Genomic DNA, 23893 nt, shown 5'->3' with positions numbered 1-23893 from the left:
TGCTGGCTTTCTGGCACCATTCCTTGTCTCTGCTGTAATGGATGGTGGGCATTTGCTCTCTGCTCAGTTTATGTTCAGCAGTCTTCTCCATTTCTGTGCAGCTTTTTTTCCTGAACTTTGAGTGCCAAACCAGTGAAGTTTCCTATGGTTTGCTGGCTATTTTTTTTTGTTTCTTCTCCCCATGGATGTCAATCTAGAACACATTATGGGTCCCATCACAGAGCAGCTCTTGGAAGGTGCAGAATACATTTCTCTGCCCTCAGAATCACATCAATGATAGCTTCTCACACTCTGGGGCTCCTTAACCTGCTGCTCCATAGAAGTTTGTGGCTAAAATGCAGTGTTGTTACCATGTAATGCATGCAACTTAGATTGGCTGACTTGATGATGAAGTGCCACTGGAAAGAGTCCTTCTCTGCCCTGCCCCACGTCCTCTGAGCTGATGGTCTCACCAAAATCTGTAAGCGAGAGTGCAAGGCTGGGTTCACTGTCCCACTACACTGGGAAAACAAAGCAACTGACCCTGCAGGAGTCAGTATCTCTCATCGAGATGGAAAATGAGCAGTGTGAGTGCACATGTGAGATGGAAAGTGAACAGTGTGGTGGCAGAGGCACTGCCTTGCTTTAGCTATACTGTTGGGGCACTTTCAGGTAGAGCTTGAGCAGAACAGGCCAGAGAACTGAAAGCTGACCCAGCTCTGAAAGCGCTGTGATTTTTGCTATAATCTCTATATAATCTCTGTGGTGTGAGCTCCTGAGAATCTCTGCTCTTGATCAAAGAGCCCCACACTTCAGAAATGTGTGTGAACCATAGTGGCTTAAACGCTGGAAGGTGATACAACACAACCCAACAGAAGCTTTAAAATACCTGAGATCAAATTCAAACCAGAACTGCTGGAAGGCATTCCTTGCTGGGGATTTGAAGAAGGCTAGACAAGGCTGGGACGCTATCCTATTTGCTCTTAACATTTCTGAAAGCTTCTCAAACTAAGGAGGAAAATCCACCCCCAATTATGACTTCCAAAACCTAAATCTACTGTGGGACTGATTATAGGAATAAGTGGGCACATGGCTAAAGGTTCAAATGTAGGAACCATTTCTGACTGCCACCCTCTACCTTTAGCCAGAGATGGAAACAATGACAGTGCCACTGACAGATGCCACCTGTTAAAGAATCCATTCAGTGCCAGTAGCTCCAGGTACAGTCACAGTCGAGCTGCAGGTTGAGCTCTGGAGCGGCAGGAGCCCAAGACCGCCGGCAAGAGCCCGTGAACTACAGACCCTTTTGTCTTGGAGTGATGTTATGATAATCCGGTATTCCCCATCGTTAGTTTATATGCTCAAAAAAATGTGGTCCTGTCACTTTAACTACACCCAACCGCAAAGAGAAGAGAGGGTTGTTTTGAAAACTTCTTCCGCAAGTCTCGCTGCGGGAGAGGAAGCGCTCTCTCTCTGGGAAGACGGCGCGCTGCGACAGCTGTCGGAGTAGCCAGCTCTGGTTTGTTTTTTGGGGTTTTTGTCATCATTTTTTCTTCGTTTAGACCTTTTTCTTCGATCTGCTTTGTCGCCCCCAAAACCCAAAAGGGCTTAGAAGACAACAGAGCTTCCGGGCAACTCTGCCCAGCCCCAAGGGGGGGCCTGAAAGAGGAAAACGTACATCCAATAAAAGATCAAGATTGCCAGCTTTTTATTCAAGTTTAATAACTCCTTTCACCCTGTTCTCCCCTTCCCCCTGTGCCTTGCAGGGCACTCTGCATGGTTTTGTTAAGTAAATAGTTTTTTCTTCACTTCCATTTAAGAAATTCTGTTGTGGATGGGAGAGGGGAGCATTTGTTCAGAGCTCTCCTTACCTAGAGAATTTTATCACTAAACCGGGACACCTTTGCATAACAAAGGGCATGAGGCCCAGCGAGGGGACCCGGACTAAGAGACACGGCAGCAGCCGATGGCCCTCAGACCTTCTCTGCACTTTAACTGTTAAGAGATAAAAGCCCGGGAGTTCCTTTGTTCGGGGTTCCTCCTCAGAGGCAGCTATTAATAAATAATAGCTTGAGCTATTATTTTGTTACTTCGTTATTTAGTTATTGTACCATGATTAAATTGTCTTAGGGATCTGAACGTCTGTCACTCTGCTATGGAAAACCCGGGATAGAGCCAGCAAGAAACCTGCTGTGACTGACTGTGGGATGTTGGCTGCCAGGGACTTGGTCCCGGTTCAGGTGGTGTGAGTGATTACCAGAGTAGCTCCTGGATGGTCGGAGAGGGAAGTTTTCTTATCGCCAACAAACATTTCCCATATTGAGAAAAAACATTGTGAGTGAAGGACTGAGACATCCAATGGTAGCTCCAGAGGCGCTAATGTCTTGAGCTCCAGAAACTCAGGCAGCAGACGGAGGTAGCAGTACAAATTCCAGCCATGCTCCCACAGACCCTGGTCACAGTGTGATCCAGTGCGTAAGTTAAAAAAGTTATTAAAGGCTAAATAAACCATTTGTTTCAAAGTGTGAATGATTAATGATGAGAATTCATATAACCAATGCTTTTCATTACTAACTTATTAAGCTTCTTTTTTGGCATTACCAGATGAGCTTTTACTCCCCATGTGAAGCTGCTCAAAGTCCAAAATAATTTCCTTAGAAAAATTGGGAATTTATTTAATTTGGAGACTGGCAATACAGAACACATCTGTGAAATCCCTTCAATTTCTTTTTTTAACATTAAAACTTGGGAGAGAACAGAGCAGCAAGGCCTCTCTTGCTTGCACTCCCCTCAAGCTTGCTGAATATCTGTACTAGCCTAGGGCTAGAAACATCCCCAAAAAGTCTTTCAACTTAAGGACATTCAACTCCTGGTTCATCTAAGGCAAGGGAAATGGCCCCTGCCAATTTGCTGTAAGGCGGAGGAGATGCAGATTACTTAGGGCGGGCTTTCCCCTTTTTACCAATGACTGTGGCTACAGCTATGCATCATGCTCCTAGGGCAACCTATCCCAGCTATTAACTGTGGAGAGATCAAAGCAGAGACTCCATTGTCTTGCTCTCGGCAACAGCTGCCCTCATATTTTTACACATTACTGAAACCACACCATAAATTACACCTGTAAGATAAGAAAAAAATATTGTAAGACTGTAAAACATCACCACCTGGCAACTCTTACCATAATAATACTGCCGACCTTAAGGCAGGTGGTAGCTGAGTGCTTCCCAGCTCCTTCTCTGTGCAAAATTATTTTGGAAATAGTAGAGCTGAAGGAGATGGCTGCATAGGAGGCAAATCAAAATCAGATTTAAAGCAACATCTTGAAGTAAATTATTCATTTCCATACAGAGCAGAAACTTATTAGTAGGAAACACAATATGATCTATGCAGGCAGGCAATGGTTTCTGGTACGCTGTAACTGGATTAAGTCTTATTTAAGAGAAATTCTGTGTGAGAATCAAGAGAAGCAGAAGAATGAGATATGCAATCTGCTTACACAAACTCAAAAGCATCAGGAGACAGAAGTGCTGCTGTTGCTATATATACAACAAGCATTTGTGTGTGTCTGTTCCAAAGGCAGGTGATGGTGAAGGACAGACTCAGTGCCTCTCTGTGACCCTTGCTAAAGCTCAGTGTCAGCCAGCAAGAACTGGCAAGTCATTTCCAAACACAGATCCTGCCAGAGAACAGACACAGGCTCTGCAGTCAAAGGAACTCAGTCAAGTGAGCTACAACATGAGCATGGCTGACAGGCTGGGTTTGTGCTCCCAAAGCAGAAATTATGAACCCCTGCAACCATGCAATACTGAGACTAATAAGCAATTCACGACAACATGTCTGAGACAGAGCAAGACACACTTCTCCATCTCCTGCCCTGCCCATGTATTACAAGCAGTTAAAACCACAACTTTCTTGCACTCCAGTCAAGTATCCAGTGTCATGAGCAAGGTACCCAGCACAGACTGACGAATACATGTGCTTCTGACTCCTGCTCTGACAGTAGATTCCCTCTTTCCCAGCTACGGCAGGAACCTGGACCTGCCTAGATCTGTAATAGTTCAGGGTGAATTAAACCATGGCAGAAGAGCTCTGCTCTGCCCAAGGCTGGCAGGGAGGCACTCTGCACTGCTCTTTTGAGACAGCAGAGTCTGAGACTGCAGCCTTCCCCACAGGCTGCAAACTGAACACAGAACCTCTGGCTCTCTCCCATCCCCTGGGCAGTGGACTAAAGGTGGCACTACCTGCAAACACACAGCCTTTGTAAACCTGAGACCTGAAAGGAGATCTGAATGCACAAATACAGAGGTGAGTCTGAAATAGTTTGTGTGGCTGCTAGACCCCAGATCACCTTAACTCCTCAAGGAACCTGGCAGATAAGCCAAGGGCCATGTTTCTAGCCAAAGACAATCCTCCTGCTAATACGGTGTGCCAAACTGCATTTCAGTACCTTGCTGAAAGACAAAGAACATTTTAAAATCTCTTGAAGACGAGAAAGTAGGGCTGTGTTCTGTGTTTCCAAACTTTCCACATCCCCGGGAACTAGAACTGCATTGAGTTAAACCTGTTTTACAGTTACTCATTAACTGCTGTGAAATACCATTAATGACTGAAACGGCTCATTCTCTGTTGGTGGAAATGCACCATTCAAATCCCTCTCTCAGCCTAAAGCACATATATTTGCCTTGCTCTAAGAACTCACACACAACAACATAAAAAGCACAGCAACTTCAAGTATTACAAATGCATAATCACCCTTTTGGCACACTGTTGTCACAGAGTACAGAAAGCAAAACTAATGTTTAAGTAAATCCCAGGGACGGACTGTGCACATACATTTAAAAGTCATGTTTCAGTCCAAGTCCAGCTAGCTAAAACTTTCCAGAACTCAACACTGCAGTTTTACAGAAAATGGAGCTTTTAGCTAGAACACCACATGGGAGGAACACAGGAAAAGATTCCCAAGAAACAAAAATAATGGGGGGGAAGGAAGTCCAAAGTAAAATTCTATTTTAATAATTTTTATCTTTACAGTATTTTTTGCTGTGATGTCAGAAGTCAAACCAGTACTTTTGTGGTAATGGTAGTTTTAGTAAGATTAGGAGCACCATTAATTTAGCAGGTATTAAATAACTTGCTTTCTAGATCAAAACATCTTCTGTGTTCTAATTAATTTCACTCTAAGACTTTGAACAAAAGAACTCATTGTACAAATGAGAGGAACAGAGGTTATTCAATATCCCAGACAAAATGTTTCAATATGGGTGAGAACAGCTCCCGTTAGTCACACAGAGAAAGCAAACCCTTCCTCAAAAGTACTAACATTCTATTTTATTTCATCACAGTAAACAGAAAACGCCTTAGAACATCCTGTAATCAATGCCACTGGGCAGTACTCAAAAGTTGTCTTTAATTCAAATACGAACACAATTTAAATTCAACCCCTCCAACATCAGATGATGGAGTATATCAATAATCTCTCAGGAGCACATACCCTCTCTGACTGCAGAGCAAGTAAAAATAAAGCAAAGAGACTAGGCAAGGATAAGCAAACTTTCAAAAATGCAGATTATAAAAGCTACTTGTAGAAGAACCTCTCCAAAACTTAATCAGTACAAACATGGGCTTATTGAAAACTGATACTTTCAGTAAAATAAATTGCAAAAAAAATCCTTATCAAGGTCTGTCATCAACTCAGCAAATATTGTGCTGTGACTTACTCTGGGCATAGACAACTGAGTAACTCCACATTTTCCATTAATGCCAGCAAGATACAGCACGTTTTTATACTGGGAAGCTTTAATTTCCTTCTACTGAGGGTTTATGTATGCCTTGTCCTTTCTGTTTCAGAAGAACCCTGCATGTCCTGGACTTACTCCACCTCCTCCTCCCTGTGAGCTTTCTGCAAATACACAGCCAAATCGCAGACCACCTCCACACCCCAAGCCCCCTTCTGCATGGTGTGTGTTGAAAACCAAACATTTCTCTGCCTTCCCATTGGTGGGAGGTACCAGAGGGGAAGTGTCAGCTGAAATGACCAAATCAACTCATCAGATCAAATGCCAGTTTATGTCAGACTGAAACATAACACAGGTTTATTTGGATAGTTTTACAAATATATCAGCATATTCCTTCCTTTCTATTTAAAGTGAATCATCCAGAAAGCAGGGAGAGATGTAGACTGAGACAGAACACCCACTTCTGAAAGCTGCAGAGGGTTTGCAGATAATAATAAAAGCACAGGCACAGCTCTATTAACAGCGCAGGTCACTACACCATCTGTCCATCAGCATCCCAGACCATTTATTTGACCATCTGCTCATGGACATTGGAAAACGTTGAGCCTAGATTTCATTAGAGTTCATACAGTTTTTAAGTAAAATGTAGGTCTCAGATTTAGGTTAATACTTTTTAGTTCTGAGAATAATGTGAATTCATATTGATAAAGACCCCTAAACCCCCATGCTAGCTCTCCATTTCATCTCCACTGCAATTACCAGATTATGTGGGGTTGTTTAACTAACGCCCAGGCAATCTGTTATGTATCAGGGCTAGCTTTGGTTGCTTCCAGATGAACAGTTTAAGAAAACCAGGACAGCTGTATCTGGAAGTCAACGGTACCTGAAATGCTAAAAGCTTCTTCACACATATTCACCCTAGAGTAACAATTTTCAGAAATAGGAAGAAGCAGAAACTTGCACTATTGGCTTTGCCCAGCCAGATCTGACCCTGGCAAGTTACTCAAAAATAAAACCAAACACATGGGGAAATGAATAGAAATTCACAATGGCATCACCCCTTTTTACCAAAGGAAAGATCTTACAAACCTTAAATATACATGTTATCTTGAAAAGTAACACATACCGAAGCTATACAGAAAACTGTGCAGGGAATCTGTGTGCCTGGCACTACACACCTCCTAGAGTCAGTGACAGTGTTAATGACATGCTCCTGAGGTGGCATTAAAATAAACACTTCTCTCATTCATAAGCATGGCCCAGCTGCAGAGAATATTTTGAAACCCCAGATTTCAGCAAGAGGGAGGTCTAGAGGCACCACAGAAAAAACACTGAGGCTGGCTGTTACTCCGGCTGTATCCCAGGAAAAGCTCTGGCAAAGTCATCAGTCAGTCTTGAAAGGAGTTCGGACCCTGAGGTTAGCTTAGCTGGTTAGAGCATGGTCCTAGTAACACCAGAGATGGTAGGTTCAATACGGGCCATTCACTTAAGAGCTGGACTCGATGATCCTTGTGGGTCCCTTTAAACTCAGCATACTCTGTGAAATTCTGGTATGGATTTACAGTAAACCACCTCATGGCCAAGGGCACAGAATAACACAGACTGAAATAAAACAGGACTTGCTCCAATATGTCAATGTCTTTTACTGGGGAGCTCAGACTGGACCTACATTGCCAACAGGGTTATCAACAGCGCTGACAAAGGCTCAACTTTCCCTCACCACCCCCTTCCCTCACCGCACTGCCTGCAGCCCTTCAAGCACAGCTCAGGATGTGGTCAGCTCCAGTCAAAACCACAGCTTTAACTCAATTTAAAACAGCTTTTTTTACAGTTATTAGAAAAATACAAAGATCTGAAATGCAGGTCTTGCATCACTGATGCCATGCTCTCATATTGCAAACACTACACTGTATAAGATAACAAAATCCATCTCACAAATCCTTTAATTTTTGCCTTAAGACCCACCAGGTCCCTTGCAGATGTTGCTGCTACTGGAAGCTGATTGAGAACTTCACTCCACTGTAACTGGAAACCATCTTCCAGTTATCAACCTTCATCAATCTGTTACCAGTTTGTGCCTGTTCTTGTTAAACTGAGATCCTCCCCAAGGCTCTTCCTCCCTGTGAAACTCAGGACAAATTAAACCCCTGCCCCAGCCTAAGTGCTTTTAAGTCTTCCTCTGCACAAGAGGATCTTCCTTCTTCTGAAAGCCCTGCTAAACTTCTTCACTTGAAATTCCCCCAACACTGGTAAAGTCACACCAATTTCAGAGAGGCCTGGATGTGGCAGCCAGATGGGCTTTGCCAGATTAAAAAGCTGCAGTAATTTTTCACAGGACATGAGCTCAGTCTCCAAGCGTATGCACTGTTCCTGGTACAAGCCACTGAAGCAGAGAACCCAAAGACCCAAAAAATCATCTATCCTCTCTGGCAGATTTCAAACAAAGACTTAAACCAGCCCTTGAGGTACTTTCCAGGTGTGATGGGGTGGACTGTCAAGCCAGGTGTGCCCTGAAACTACACCTTGTAGTATTTGAGATGAGGAAGAGATGCTGGGGGAAGGTGAAGCTGGGACAATATTTACAGTCATGAGACACTGTTTTAACATCTTGCTAAAAAAAGTATTCTACATGAATTACCAAGAGGTTTCCTGACAAGGCCATCTTGCCTCCTGCCCAAATGCTGCCATGGTTGCCAGCTCACCAGTAATCTGCAGCAAAGCAGAGAAGCAACAAACCTGTCCTTCCTGGCCCAGTACTCCCCAGACCACCTCTCCCTGGCTGCAGACCACTCAGCTCTTCCCAAAGCTCAGCCCTGGAGAGGACAACCTCAGCTCCAGGACATGCCGAGTGTGCAAGTTGGTGGCTGCAGTGCCAGGTTTCTGTGGGGCTTGCCCAGCTTCAGATCTGGAGCTCTGTTTCAAGGAAAATGCAAAGAGGCTTTGCTTATTTAGGGAAAGTGTAGAGCCAAAAGGCTGCAGCCACACACAGGGCCTCCTTCCCACTCTGTTCTAGCTCCCAAGACCATGCTGCTCACAGCCCGGCAGGGCATGGGCACACCCAGATCTTTGGTGGGTCAGTAGAGGACTGGTCAGTAGAGGCCAATACACAACATATTCATATTCTTCCCAATCCTGGCACACAGACCACAGCAGGAAGTGCCTCTGCTGTCTAACACTTACTCAAATGCATTGAACCTATTTTTACCCAATGCATTAAACCTATTTTTACCCATTATCCATCTGACATGGGAGCACACTAAAGGTAACAGAGAAGATACAGATAGATGGAGACATGATGGTACAGGAAAGTGTTTTAAACCCATTATCTACCTTTATTTCAAAAGAAAAACTATTGCTTAACACTATTGCTGCTTTCCAGACCAGACACCAAAGTTATAATGTGTTAAGATTAGTGATTTTTATACTTGTAGGCTTTAAGATACCAAAACTCACAATGAACTGAGCTAAAGCAGTACAGTGACGTGTACCTCCCCACATGGTGGGGGGGTACTATCAATATCTATATTAGGAGAAGGCAAAAATACAGACTACTTTCATAGGACTGTATTCACTATGTTCCTGCTGTGCATAGGCTTGCAAATTGTTTTCTGGAACCATCTATACAAACAGATGTTTATGAAATTTATCACATAGTGTTGCCAGCCGTGCTATATGACCTACCCCACTACACAGCAGCCTCCAACTGCTAAAGAGAAACAACAGCCACTGGCTGCATACCCAGTGCTCATTGAGAAGGCAGCAGGATAATCTAGGGTGGGAAATGAGCCTGTGCTCCACAAAATGCTTCTCAGAATCTCAGTGCTGTGCTCTATCACAGAGCAAGTCCTCTGTCTTGGATGCTGGTGGAGCAACCACTTCTATTAAAGGATTATTCCTATGGCAACCAGAGCCATTGGGCTCACCTCTGTACCATCAACAAACTCCTGGAAAACGACCATAGCTGTGTCAAGACAGGCCCAGCAAAGCAGTATGCTGTATCTGGGGCAGCTTTGTCACTTCCATCTCCTCTCAAGACAAACAGGCAGAACATGCAAGCTCCTCCTTTTCCAGCCAGTAAACCAGATGGGACATGAAAGAGCTGCAGTCCTTTAGCGTATTGTATTTTTCCAAGAGACTGTTTTTCAGGAGACCAGCCATCCTGCAACACGTTGTGTAGCCTTGTCAGAGCAGCCTGCACCTCAGAACTCAGAACACGCTGCTCAGCATGAAAGGGTGAAGAGCAATTTATGCCACAGGACATATTCCAGTTCTTATTGATTAAGACTTAACAGGAGCTAAAATTAAAATTAAAATACAGACAACTAAAATTAAAATACATCTCTCTCTCTCTCAACATTACTGGTGGGCTATGGGTAGTTACCAACTGATCCTTGTCTCCTGCATGTGGTCTTACCTGACAGTCGAAGTCCTGGAAGTTGCGAACTGCATTCTGTTAACAAAAAAGAGAAAAAGAGGAAAAAAAAAAGAAAAAAAAAAAGAAAGAAAAGAAAAAGAGATCAGTACAGTGCTCCAGAACACCCCCAAAAACATCATGAAAGCTTCCCGTAGAGACCTCTGTTTTAGCACAGTTGAGACTGGCTGCAGTCAGGTAAGCAGCGAAATGTGAGATCTGTACCAGCAAACCCCATGCAAGTTCAAACCCCACATATAACAAGGTTATAGGACTGTAGGGAGGCTACCAGCTAAGGAGAGTGAGGACCTGTGGGCACAGTTGAGAGAGTTCAAGCAGGGACAGATGCACATAGAAAGGACACTGTCCACAGCTGGGCTGCATATGGGGCTGCATTTTGTCTGCTCCTGGAGTCCATTAACGATTTGGATGCAAGATTTCTTAAGGACTACTCCTGGGATCTCATGTACTGAGCACAAGAAAACAAGCCACGCAGCCAGCTCCTGTGCAGCCACTGCTGCACGCATGGGATTGTTCCATGGCACATACAGGGAGGGGCCTGCAAGCTCCTGAAACCCGATTGCATGGGAACTGCGCTCAACAGCTAACTAGTGACTCTTCCCAGAGGGTGGCCCCACATATGCAGGTGAACAGAGTCAGCACAGCACCCACTTGGCATCCTGAAGGTTGGAAGGTCTGCATGCGTACCTTTGTACTCATGCACTTTGTGAAACACCATCTCTGACCACACAGTAGGTTACATCACTGAGAGCTGTCAGCAAAAGGCTCAGCAAACCATTTGAGAGAGCATTCTAGCTTGTATGTTTTAGCCATAGCACCTTAGTACTAAAACTACTAGGAGAAAATTACGATCACATATGGACAACACTCCAAACATTTCTTCTGGTTAAATACTCTCACTGAAAAAAAACACATGGCCCTGTTTTCCTCCCCACAGAGCCTTGCCTTTTTAGCAAGAACAGGGGTTGCTACCTACGTTCTGCACTTTGAGACATTAAAGTTGAGATATCTGCAAATCTGTTTCAAGAATCCATTCCTCTTTCCTCCTCTGTCTTAAGTGGCAATGTTTTGAGCAGGACATGGCAAAACACATTAAATCCTCAGGACAGGGAAAAAGAAAAGAAAAAGCAGCCTCCTCTTATTTCAGTTTGAGACCCTGAAATTAATTGAGATTTCTGACACCACCACCAGCTTGTGAAGCAGGTCAGTTCATTCTCTATGGAAAAATGAGAAACTTCTGTATCCAGCACTGGATTTGGATGGCACAAGCTAAGCAAAAAAAAAGGTGATCTGAATTTGTACTTAGAAAAGCCTGAGATTCCCCAAGTGAGTGGGGAGGAAATGATACACAAAGCAAGGAACGAGGCTCTGAATTTGGCTGCTTGTTGTCAAGGTATACCACGAGGCAAAAGAAGCTGACATGCCCTGACTCCCACATACTTGACTTTAACACACTGAAAATCTAACTTTAAACTATTTATTCATTGTCTTAACTTGAGAAACTTCAAGGCAAGTTTCCCAGGCCTTTGAAGGTGCCATGGCTGCACCTCAAAACACAGAGCATGCTGGGCTGCCCATTTCATCTCCTGAATCTGACTCTGGCATTTCAGTAACTTTTCACTGAGGCTGAATTAACAGGAATCAAAGGTGCTAGAATAATAAGGTGTCACTGGAATAGTTTTTCTGATCAGGCAACACTCTCTTTTTCTCCCTCTTTAAACTAAATGGGAACATTTGAAGTTCCTTTACTTCCCCAGTATAAAGTCACTGTATTTTAGTGAGCCTGAATGAGGTTAACATATATAATGTATTTTACTTCTCCGCACTTGATATTAGGCCTAAGTTACACACAAACAAAATAGTGTTTGCATTCTTTAAAAGTCAAGCTTGTAATTTTTTGCTGATTTGAGACAGAACAAAGCCAGGACTCAGTGGTCTACAATGACATTATCTACAGTTTAGACAAGTGAACAAGATATGACCCATTTCCACTTCCCAGGTAATTCCACTGATTCTAGAGTTTGAGACACCAGAGCTCCTTCTCTGTGTACAGCAGCCTTTAGCACCTTAAGAGTTTTACTGTACTATTTCTGGCCATTAATCCATGCTGGCTCAAACTCCTACATCTAAAATGGGTTGGTCAGTAAAAACCTTAGAGAACTGCCAGCTCAATAGATTTTGTATTCTGATATGCTGCACAGAACAGCAGGTTATTGCACCACGCACTCGTACTTCATAAACTATGTGCTAAAAAGCACATCTGTATTATCTCAAGCTTGAAAGCCTTAATAAGGGCCACCTTGGAGGTGACTGCTCCCTGAGGCTCTCCTTTTGTTAAAACAAAGTGCAAAAAGGAAAGCCACAGCATACTTCTCTTCCCATGCAGTATTGAGGATGGTTCTGGAGCCACCCTTCATATTCTTCCCTACTGAGATACTATACACTTCCTATAACTTCAACATTGAGTGAAGGAAAGCAAGTAATCACTCTCTATGTGCCCTTCTGCATGCTGGTTAACACCACTGAGGTGTTCTGTTTGGGTGAGCACTCTGCATTTGAACCACAACTGACACCATAGCAAGGCCTGGATTGGGGCTGACCAGGCAATACTTGACAGAAATATTGAAAACTTAAAAAGTGAAAAAGACTTTGAATCAGCACACTTCAGTGCTGCCTACTTAGGTCAACTGACTGAAGCAAGGGCAATCTACCCTCTTGAATTCAAACACAGAAAATCCCAGGAGCATCATGAGTAAGATCTGGGCCACTGCATTTAGGAAGCTTGTCTTCTGTAAATGTTTGTCTCTTATTTTAATTACAAACTGTTCTCAAGGCCTCTATTTTGTATTTTCATTTGCTGATCTACACTGATTTTGTAGTTTCAAGACTCACCCTTCAGGAAGCATTTTTTAAAATGGCAGAAGCCCAGCGGTCAGCACTAGTCTGTCAGAACAGGCAGCTGGACTGCCGATTTCAGCTAAGTTTTTAGATTTCACAGGTATGTGAAACATACAGATATGTTTCACAAACAAACAGATATGCTAGAACACTAAAGAAATGAACAAAAGTTAATCAGTACAGACTAAAACATAGCAGAGTTTCAGAGATTTCATGCATTTTGTGGGGGATTCCGCAGTTTTCTGCAAGCACATAGTGAGTGGACAAAGCACCACAGCCCTTTGGCAGCACAAGCCAGTTCTTGATGTCAGCCACCAAAGAGCAAAGCCTTAGGAACTCCTTCCCACACCATTAGGCTTGGCTGTGAGGTATGGAAAGTGACCAAACCACTTTGCTCACAATCAGAGTTTGCCTATGCAAGATGCTAGATCTTGTTGGGATGCCTGTAATGAACATAGGCACTCGCAACAATAGTTTGTTGCAGAATCCAGTAAGACCAGGGCTCTCCCAGAGCCCAGACGGCTCTTCTCCAGCCCACAGAAGACAGAGTGAAAGACTTAAACATCTGCTGTGATACACTGATTTTCTGAAGTCTCAGTATTGCATGAATCTGGACTGCTCTAACTTGGCTCTGCAGACATCAAAAAGGAATGACTCTCCATTACTAAATCCAGGGAGACAGGGCTGTTTTAGGGGTCAAAACACAAAAGGATTGTTTAAGACAGAATATTTTAAACAACAAAAAAACCCCAAACAAAACAAAACAAAAAAAAGAAAAAGAAAAAGAAAACAGGATACAATCCAGCATTTCTCTAACGAGGAGAAACTTATTAGAGGCTCTGCAGTAAGTACACCAGGTCTGGAATGGGATCACCTTTCCAATTGCTGCCCAGCCTTTGCAAATCCTCAGTACAGGCATGACATACTGTTTGGCCAGAACTCCAGATTTACCTGAACTGTGGTGGTCTGTTGCTCCCTAAGACTTTGGAAGAGTGGGTGGTGGTAGTTACCAGATTGGGGAAAAAATTACTGGGTTTCAGTACTTAAGGTACTTTAACTCGTAAACAGATTCTGGCAGCTAGGGCTCCTTGCCAGACACAAAATCATCCCGAGTACACCTGAGTTGACAAAACAGCAGCCAGCATTACCTTGTCATTCAGAAGCGGTTTGATCTCTGTCAGCTGAACATCCTGCAGTTCATCCATGGTGCTGGAAATGGAGCCAGTTAATCCTCAGAGTAGCAAATAGGGATTCTGAAACAAAGGCATATTGTTAAAAACAGCATTACAAGTTACACTAATCAAAGAAAGCTTAGAGATTTTTTGTTAGACTTGTCTGTGCTTCAAATTAAGCCTGCAAGAAGCTTGATGCAACATAAAGCACCTGCACATGCAGAAGGCAAACCCAGTCCTGCTCTCACTGTGTCAGTCTGCTTACTTCTTGCCTTGCCCACTGAAAGCTGTCCCTGGAAGCCCAGGCTTTTCAACTGAGAAACTGCATCCACTTCCATGTATTGCTGGTATTTCAGCCACACCGTGTCTGGAAATGAACTGGAAATTACTTGATGAGCAGAGTGAAAAACTGTGGTTTTAGTATGTGGTAATACTTACTTCTCCCTGCCATATCCTACACACCCAAACCCCAGTATTCTGTCACCAAAGGCAAGGCTATGCTGTATCCATGCGACATACAGCCGAAACCACATCCACACACAGGATGGAGGCGCAGAGATCCAAGCTCTTTGTTGGCAAGACAATAAGAGTGTCTAGAACTCAAGGGCAGCCCTTGTTGTACAATGTCAGATGTAAAAATGGCCCCAGATACTGCTGGTCCAGTGGAACACATGCAAGTAACACTGTTAGCTTGGCAGCCCAAACCATCATTCTATCAGATGGTGCAGAGTCAGCAAAGGGAAGAAAAAATGTAATCAACAGTATGCAAAGCTGCCATATGTCTGTGGGAAATCGCTGCTGCCACGGAGCCAGAGGAGAAATCTTCGAGTGTAAATACAGCAATGAGGATGGAGGAAAAATATGGCTGAGTTTATGAAGCATTTGATTTTTACTCTAGACACTCTAGCTGTGTTTCTAGACAGAAGAATTTCTAGAGCAAGCAGCTGCAGCAACATGAAGAAGGTTCTGGCAAGAGATGATCACACCCGATGGTGCAGACTACCTGGCTGTTCAGGAAAATTGTACCTATTACTGCAGATGAAATAAATCAAGTCATCAACTTCATTTGATGGAACAGAAGTAAGCGTATGGTGGACTTCCTGGGCATCAGCTGAGCGTGCCAGGAAAATACTTTTGAATAGTGTCACAAATCAAATTTTTTGTCTAAGATATTATGGGCTACTAACTACAGAAGAAAAAAGCGGAAAAAGAACAACTGTGTTCTCCATACACCTTAATTCCACACAAACATGCCCCAGGGAGGACGGGTCCCCCTCACCCTGAATGCCAGGACTAACATTGGTGTAGCTGAAGCCAGTCTGTCACAAAACAGATCAAAACAAAATGCCTTTTCCCTCTGATAATCAGCCATCAGAACTTCTGTCTCTTTTCCTTTGCTTCGGGAAATTCAATTGTTTTTCTTTTTCAGATTTTTTTGCTGTAAAACATACCAGTTCTGAGAGTTTCAAGAAATCAGTTAATCTACAGGCAACAACTCCCTTACCCCACAATGAATTTTTATTCAGAAGAGGAGTAAGAGTCATTATGTAGCGCACTGTAAGACACAGAGGAAAGCTAGTTACTGTCATTCTGATAAGACATTATGGAATGAAAAAAAATTTCTATTAATGAATTATAACTTCCTTATACATTGGCACTGATTAAGAGCTCAACATCTACCAGGTTCTCTCCAAAACAGCATCACACGAGGTTACAGACACAAAAGGGATTTCAAACAAGCTTCATAAAGCTTATCTGCAGATAAGATGCAAACAGGTGACACATTACTAGAATGACCACCTTCACCTTATTATTTGGAGAGTGCATCCCTTCTCCAATGCTCCTTTGATAAGACAGCCACTGGTGGCAGGCAGTAAGGTCATGCTTATTCTTGGGGCCACCCAAAAGACAAAGAAGTTGTCCACTCTACACAAAGGAATCTAAAAACCCTGCACACACCAGCCACCTTTCCCTCTGGGTTTTTACACACGTGGGAGTGTTCCTGAGTCTTGGGCTCACATCTTGTATTTTTGCCAAAACCAGAGTCTAAAGGGAAGAAAGACACCAATATAATAACCCCTCTCTACTGAGCAGCAGCTGGCCAAAGAACACCTCGGAGCACCAATTGCTCTGCATTTGATTGCTCAAAGAAACTTTTGCTATAGCCTTGCAGATATTTCTTTTATTTTCCCGTGAGCTATACAAGGAGCAACAAGTCCAGAGAGGCCTGGGATGCACCCTGCATAAACCTGCCCAGGTACACCTGTCAATACAAGCATGCCCATAAAGTATGTGAAGTCTAGAGAAGCGGAGACATACATTTTGTACCCATGCACTACTTTGTTTGTAATTTATTGCATGAGAAGAGTAAAAACCTAGTAGGAGTTCAAAGCAAGGACTATCAAATGCATTCATCTCATCAATTTTGATTTCATACTTGGCCTCTAGATACAACCACAGTGCACACAATAAACAACATCACTCTGAAATTAATTTGATGTTTATCTTCCTGGTCCACTATTGCTCTGAATGCTGCCTTGGGAAAGGGGGTCTCAAGGGAAAGCTCCTGTTACCCATAATGTACACTACATGTTTCCCCTTCCTTAAAGAAAGCTGGGCAGCAACAAAAAGGGCTGCTGATTTGGGTGCTGAGCTGAGAATTATGTGAAACTTCCTTGAGAGAGAAGAGACAACCTTCCTTAACATCAGTTGGGCTCAAATAGCTGCGAAAGCCTCTGTAGGGAAGTTCAAAGAACAGTAAGGGACTTGCTCTGCAATGTGTCTGCAGCACAGTCAGCCTGTGAAGCTCCTCAGCTCGTAGCACATTCTCACCCAGGAGCAAGACCTCAAAAGGATCCCTCCAGTGGGAACCAAATACTGAGGCGAGCCAGGAAGCCACTGAGAACTGGCTTGAACAGAGAGCAAAATTGCACAGAAAGATTAAACCTGCACAGCCTCAGATGGTGGATTTTTTTCTAAATATTTTGATTTTAAATCTATTCACCCAGCAATTTTGAGTTTTTTCTGCTTTCAAAAGTTTTTGGAAGGCTTTTTGAAGGAAAAGGCACAGGAGGTCTTCATCAGTGCTTGCAAGCAGCTTTTCTTAGTTTGCTGAACCAGCTCTTCCCAATCCACTCACTTGTGAGCTCTCCAGAAAATAGCTGACACAGCCACAGGACTTCATTTTAATCCAGTCAGAGGGTATTCCATAGGCAGATGAAGTAATTTTTTCTTCCCAAGGTTTAGCAAGCTCAGTATGATTGCCCTGGATTAAATCTGGGTTATTAGTGATTACAGCGTTCAGATCTGACTTGCTCTACATGTGACTATTTGCCACAACTTCACTTGATCACCCTGCTATGTTAACAGCAACATGCCTTTTGGTTTCAAACATGGCAAACTGGCACATTTAAGCAAAAAAGGCCACAAAAAGATCTCAAAAAAGAATGCTTTGTAGTAGAGAGACCTTGTAGACCACATCTCAAAATGCAGAGGCAAAGGAAAGGGTGGGGTGTTTGTGAGCTGTGCTGTCCTCTGCTCCAACCATGCTAAAGATTCCTTGTAAAAGCTCTGCAGACTTGTCTGCCCAGGAAACCATCAATTTTCTCCCTCCACTACACCTGTTATCTAAAGACACAAACATGTAATTTCATAAGCTGAAAGCAAGTTTAAAATACCACAAGAAAGCAGCATAAATATTCATAACACTCAAAAGATTTTTGTAGAAGACAGGCTACAGGCAAAGCAAAAGGTTTGCCTGGAACAATCCATGTATAAATAATGTATTTTTCTCTATAAATGGCCCAGTGCCACCTGCTTTGCAAATATTCCTCTTGCTCTATTTATATATTACTGTAAATACACTCAAATCCCCCAACTGAAACCATCCATCCCTTTCCAAAGGTTTCCTGAAGAGTGAAGTATGCTCTTTGAAAACCAGTAAGACAACAGGAAAGATGTGGTGAATCATTAAGCACAGACTAGAATCAGGGTAGAAGACCGAAGGCTATAAAAAACCAAGGCAGGCGAGCCCCAGTGATGCCTGATGGGTTTTTGTCTTTTCTCTTTATACTCTTTTTATACCCTTTTTATACATTTTATACCCTTTCCCATTCCCTGTAATTTTCAGTCCCTGTACCTTAGCCCTACATTTTTTTAACCTTTGTACTCTGATATTAGGCTAGTTCGGAGTTCTTTGGAGAAGATGAAACATCCCTACTATCTCAGAACTAGAGGCTCCAACCTTGGACGGAGCCTCCTCTCTGGAACATGTTTACATTTGTAAACTAGATTGTAGTCTCATTTAGGGGGGGGTAATTAGAATAAGGGGACAATTACTTCATTTGTTAGGTTTCTTACTGGGGGATTTTAGATAGATATGCTAATTTCTAAAGTCCATAAAACGGTATACGCGTTGTATCCAGGGTGCTCCTCGGCATGATTCCACCTTCGACGGGAAGGCACCTGGGATCCTATTAAAACCAAGGTAATACCCTTTTTCCCTGTACTGCGGTGTCTGCGTCTTATTTTTACCAGCTTTTAAGGCATCACCGTAAAGAAACCATCTACCTACAAACAGGATCTTAAATATGTTTGCATGTTTACTAAGACATGACTGCTCTCAATTTACATAATTTCAATATACAAAGAAAGAAAATGCAGTAAACTAAGTTCAGTAATTCAAGAGCATAAGTACTACAGGCCGGGACCTACTGAGTGTGAACTGCAACACCTGCAGGTTCTGAGGCTCTGCTTTCTGGTCACTGCAGCTCTGGCACAACTGCTTCCTGCAGGGTTATGAGCTGCAAGAGCTGCATTTTGAATTAAAATCTCTGTTTTTTTATGGAGGTACAATCTCTCCACATTGTTTAGAAACTCAGTGCAATAAAAACTTGGTTTTTTCTTGGTTTTTCACCTCAATTTGACTACAGCTTACAATTTGTTACCTCTATAGCCAGTTATACTCTCGCTTTGTATGTTAACCACATTGAGACAAAATTACACCAATCAGTTGTCAAGCTATGCTACAAAACATTTAGGCATCAAATGTACCTAAACATATGCTCCGTCATTTGGCAGACAACAGAGGCCAGCTGAAGAAGCTCCTCTCTAGGGACTCTGCTTACAGCCATAACAATCTGGGTTAGGATCCTGAGAACCATTCTCTGACGAGCCAGAGGGTCTTACAAGACAGAAAGCAAAGTGCTGCTCCCAGGTATGCAAAGGAAGATGGGAACAAATGCACAATTTGCAACCCATGCCAGAACCAAAATACACTACTCATGGTCTGCAGGTTTGCCGCTTAGGCATTTATTTCTTCAGCCATTTGTGTAGCTCTCCATTGCAACTTCTCTTCAATAAGGGGATTCCTACTTCCTGTGCCTCCTGTGCTGCTCTCTCACAGGCGGGAAGACCAGCAGCCTGGCAGGGCTCCTCAGCCTGGCCAGGCAGACCACTGTCTTGACATATCTATATCTCAGCTAAGTTTCATTCATGGGCCTTGAGACCCTTGGGCATTCCTGTTCTGTTGCTCGTCCTCTCTGTGTAAGTCTCTGGAAAGCAGTGTGCTTCCCAAAATCTGCATCCGCTACTCTGTTTTCTGTACCAAAATGCTGGCTGACATGGTAAACTTCCAGAGAAACAGGCAAAGGGCCCAAATTCAGTTTCAAAATATTTTCCACTTTGCGTTCCAGCTCATGTATTTTTGGGAATGTGTCACATGGTGCTCCACATCCAAGACAAACTGTGTGCCTACAGAAGGAAACTCTTCTGCTTCACCCATGCAGTGCCAGCTTCTGCACTTCAGCAAAGCAATAGCAGCTTTCTAACCCACCATGCTTTACGTCCCTGAAATCTGGGCCACACCTAGGACAGAAATGTCAGCTGGTGCATAAAATTTCTACTGTGTTTAAACAAGACCTACATATAACAATGGTTTTGTAAGGAAAAGGTCAGAGCCGAGCTTTCCATTAATTTTGGGTAAGACCAATTCTAATTAAAAGCAGTGTCACACTGCCCTGGGTGTAACTGAGCTCAGCAAGGACACCATCCCTGTTGATCGCCTGAACTAACCAGGCATCAATTATAGGGCTGATAAAGCAAGAATGGTATAGAAGTCTAAGAATGTTTTGCATTACCTGAACTGGTGCCCATAAATACATTGAACCATGCTGAGCTCCCCTATGCAGGGCCATCCAAGAGATTTGGGGACACCCAGGATATAAACGAGAATGAGAAATTTCTCTGATGAAAATTGTGCAAATCCTTGTCTTTGAAAGAGCCTTTTTTAATCATAGTATCTTTTTCAAATGGCTTTGCAGCTTTTCCCTTCTAAAGGCAAATGAAATAAGCAGTGACTGTTACCTCCAGTCACGTTATTCACATGACGTTCCATGTCCTTTTGTGCCCAGTAGCATCACTCTAAAGCAACACCTGTTACTCAGTGTCAGAGCTCACACTGCTCAGATCAGACCACAGAGCTCTTGCCAGTTTCACAGTAATGGACATGTTCAAATGGATCTGTTCCAAGGTATTTTTACCTCTGCTGAGCTGCCTATTTCCACTAGTCCTGTAGATCAGGAGGTCCCACCCAGGCACAGGTGAGGGCTCTTGAGGGTTTTGGCTGAATATGAGTCTAAGCCAAAACACGCGTAGTTCTTCATCAGTACTGTCAGCATCACAGCATTCACTGCACCTTCTCCTCCTGCCATCTCCTCCCCATCCTGTGTCCCCATCCTTGACCACTCACTATGTGTAGCTGACCTCAATTGCTCCCCAGCACACATCTCCCCACGCGACACCAGGCAAGTGGGGAAAATGCTGTCTTCAGCAGGAACATGCTGTTAAGCAGCTTATGATGAAATCTGACCACTTTCCACCAGATCCTTCAGTTTCCTCTACAGTTTTATTTTCAAGCTTGTTTCTACTTAATTTCAGCCATGCTTCCTACTAACTAACAGTGTTTTCACATTTTAAGTGGGGGAAAAAAAAATCAATCATATATAAATACATAGTGCATTGAGCAAAGTAAAGTCTTCCATGGTAAGCTGAATTGGAAACCCATTTAAATGGTATTTTAACAATCATTTTTATCATCAAATACCACATTTCAATTAACTAAAATTCAATGCTGATTTTGCATTTTATTATTGAAAAAAGTTGACTTTTCACTGGTTACTAAACATTAAATTGCAGTGGTTCAAGGCCAGGTTGGATGGGGACTGGAACGACCTGGTCTAGTGGAAGGTGGAACGGGATGATCTTTGAGGTCTCTCTGAACCCAAACCATTCCACAGTATTACCGTTACACCTAACTGAGCTTTCTTGCTGTGAGGAATCACTATTTAAGTTATTGTATAGCTAAACGAGGAATTACTCAGACCTCAGTTTTCGTATTTTCTAATGCAATTTTGATTGATATTTTTTAGTCCATTTGTATGAGGTGGTACCGGGTCAGAAGAAAAACATTTGAGATCAAATGCATAAGAAAAAATTTGTAGAGTAACTTGCACTTAAACTTTGTGTTTCCTCAAATATATTAATTGTAGACCCTAAACCCAATGTAGTAACATGTGAATACACGTTCCTGGAGAAGGTGATCTCTTGGCGTATGCTGGGTAATGTATGTGCATGTGTATATACATATATATATGCAGTCTGGAAAAACCAAACTGAAAAGTCATCACAGACATGTGCAAAGTTCAGGAAGAACAAATAGTTCTGCTCCTCAGCAGCTAAGAAGACACAAATGCTTCTGGTTCAGCTCATTCAGGTAAAATAAGAGCCTTTAACTGTGCTGTATATGTATATACATGTAAATCACTTCAAGTGTCTTTGCAGAGCAACCCCAAATTTTTCTTCTTACTTCACTCAAACTTGAAAAAATAGATTTTGGCCATCAGAAAGTAGTATACTTCTAGGCAAAAACTAATCAAACACTTCAACAGTTCCAATTCCAAGTTACCCACCATAGTGGACATGAGAGTCCTTAAGTTTTATCTCACCAAATACATATTGTTCACTATCAAATATTGATGGCTAATAAGAATATCAAAGTACACAGAAGAGTTAAGTCTCAGGATGCAGTTTCACTATCTGAATCTGCTCTAGCTGCAGACTTCTTGCAAAAGGGGCATTCATAGGACTGACACAAATTTTATAAATACATTGTATGAAAAACAGATTGCTAAAATAAGATTTTTATTATATGCTTTTTGCCCCTTCTTCTTCATTAATGAAACAGTCCCCTTATACATGCAGCACTGCTCCTTGAGCTTCCCAGAACAAGCTCTTTCATGTTGGCCCAACCTGTGTCACTGAAGGACAAGCTCTTCTCATGTATCAGTGCCATTACTTCACACCCATTGCGATTGCCTCACAGCTGTCCCTTCGATCATTTCCAGTCTGTGAATTCGCTTCCAAGTAGAAAACATCCTTGTATGTGTCAGGCTGAAATTGCATGCCCCTCCTGAGGCAGCTGGCCAGGAGAGACAACTCCAATTAGCACAGTTAAAACCAATAATGGATACAGGACAGACAATTCAGGACTAATTCAGGCAGTAACTTCATTACTCATTTAGTAAAATTGTGAGTTGCTGCCAAAAGGGATGTCCTCTCTCCGTACACGAGACAGAACTTCCTTCCTGTCCTTCCTTTGCACCAGGCTGATGATTATGTAGTAACATGGCAAATCAGATCTGCTCACCCTGTCCCCCAACTGTTTTTTCCAGGACTAGTTTTCACTTGGATCAGTGAACTGGCTGACAAAAAGGCTCCTTGTGTGCCTTTTTTCTAAATCTGTCAAGTTTGAGATTGGATTGTAAGAAACCAGGTGTCTGGGCACCATTAGCTCTTCAGCTGAATCAGGGAGCAGATAATGTACATGCTCAAGACACTGCCAGATGATATGCAGGGGCCTGCACTTAGCTTCGGAGTATGATAAATCTAATCCATCTAGACAGAATGTATACAGAACATAGGACAGAAGTCTGTTTGCCAATTCAAGCTGCCTCGTCATAGGGTGTTATTTCAGGGCATACAGAGGAACTATAGTTTCATCTCACAGCCTCTGAAAGAAAAAAATCAGACCCTTCAGCTCTTTTTCTCCTTTACTCCGTCCCCTTGCAGCCCAGACCCAAACCCTACCTTGGAGAATGTCTGGCATGCTTATCTGCAGCATGAGCAGATGTCATGCAGACCTTTCGCCAGGCTAGCTTTCTGCTGGTTTAGTGAGCTGAAGGAGCCTATCACATGAATCAATCATACGAACGTTAGAACCAACTCACATAATGGACCAGACATGTATTGACTGCTGGAACTGCCTCCAAACCCTGCAGTCTAAATTGAGGATCACATGCAACGGGGTAGGGAAATATACTCACAAACTCACTAGAGTCTTCACGGTGCTCCCTGGATCAAAGTAACCAGGGCTATAAATGAATATCTAAGTACACATCATCATGGACATTCATGTTATAAGTTTCTGAAAGGGATAGAAGCCTTTTGATAAAACAGGTAATGTCTTGTTTTGGAGAAGGTAGAAACATCCCTGGAAGTGTCCAAGCTCAGGTTGGACAGGTCTTTGAGCAACCTAGTCTAGTGGAAGGTGTCCCTACCCATGCCAGAGGGGTTGAAATGAGGTATTTGAGGTCCCTTCCAACCCAAACCGGTCTGTGATT

The 23893-nt window shown here is 42.9% G+C and overlaps 1 protein-coding gene and 1 long non-coding RNA gene across 10 annotated transcripts in view; one reads left to right on the top strand and one right to left on the bottom strand.

The window, feature by feature from the left end:
• Positions 1–23893, bottom strand: part of NDRG3 (NDRG family member 3) — a 60691-nt gene that overhangs the window by 18073 nt on the left and 18725 nt on the right. For 3 of the 9 annotated variants that reach the window (XM_085079307.1, XM_085079311.1, XM_085079313.1), the window contains exons 2-3: positions 14193–14297; positions 10129–10164 (exon numbers count right to left, since the gene is read on the bottom strand). In XM_085079307.1, the coding sequence (XP_084935433.1) occupies positions 10129–10164; positions 14193–14249 (93 nt within the window). In that variant the 5' untranslated portion in view covers positions 14250–14297. Of the gene's footprint in view, positions 1–2236; positions 2393–3157; positions 3259–10128; positions 10165–14192; positions 14298–23893 lie in introns of those variants that run through there. The other 6 variants (XM_085079314.1, XM_085079312.1, XM_085079308.1 and 3 more) reach the window with 6 other exon arrangements.
• On the top strand, positions 1432–8628 carry LOC146428894 (uncharacterized). The gene is made up of 3 exons (XR_014856011.1): positions 1432–1498; positions 5827–5936; positions 7674–8628. It is a non-coding gene; the product is annotated as an uncharacterized LOC146428894 (long non-coding RNA).

This window comes from Lichenostomus cassidix, chromosome 20 (assembly GCF_008360975.1).
Source record: "Lichenostomus cassidix isolate B80296 chromosome 20, HeHo_3.0, whole genome shotgun sequence".
NCBI lineage: Eukaryota > Metazoa > Chordata > Aves > Passeriformes > Meliphagidae > Lichenostomus > Lichenostomus cassidix.
The sequence above is the reverse complement of the archived record's forward strand: the minus strand, read 5'-3'. Positions and strand labels throughout refer to the sequence as shown.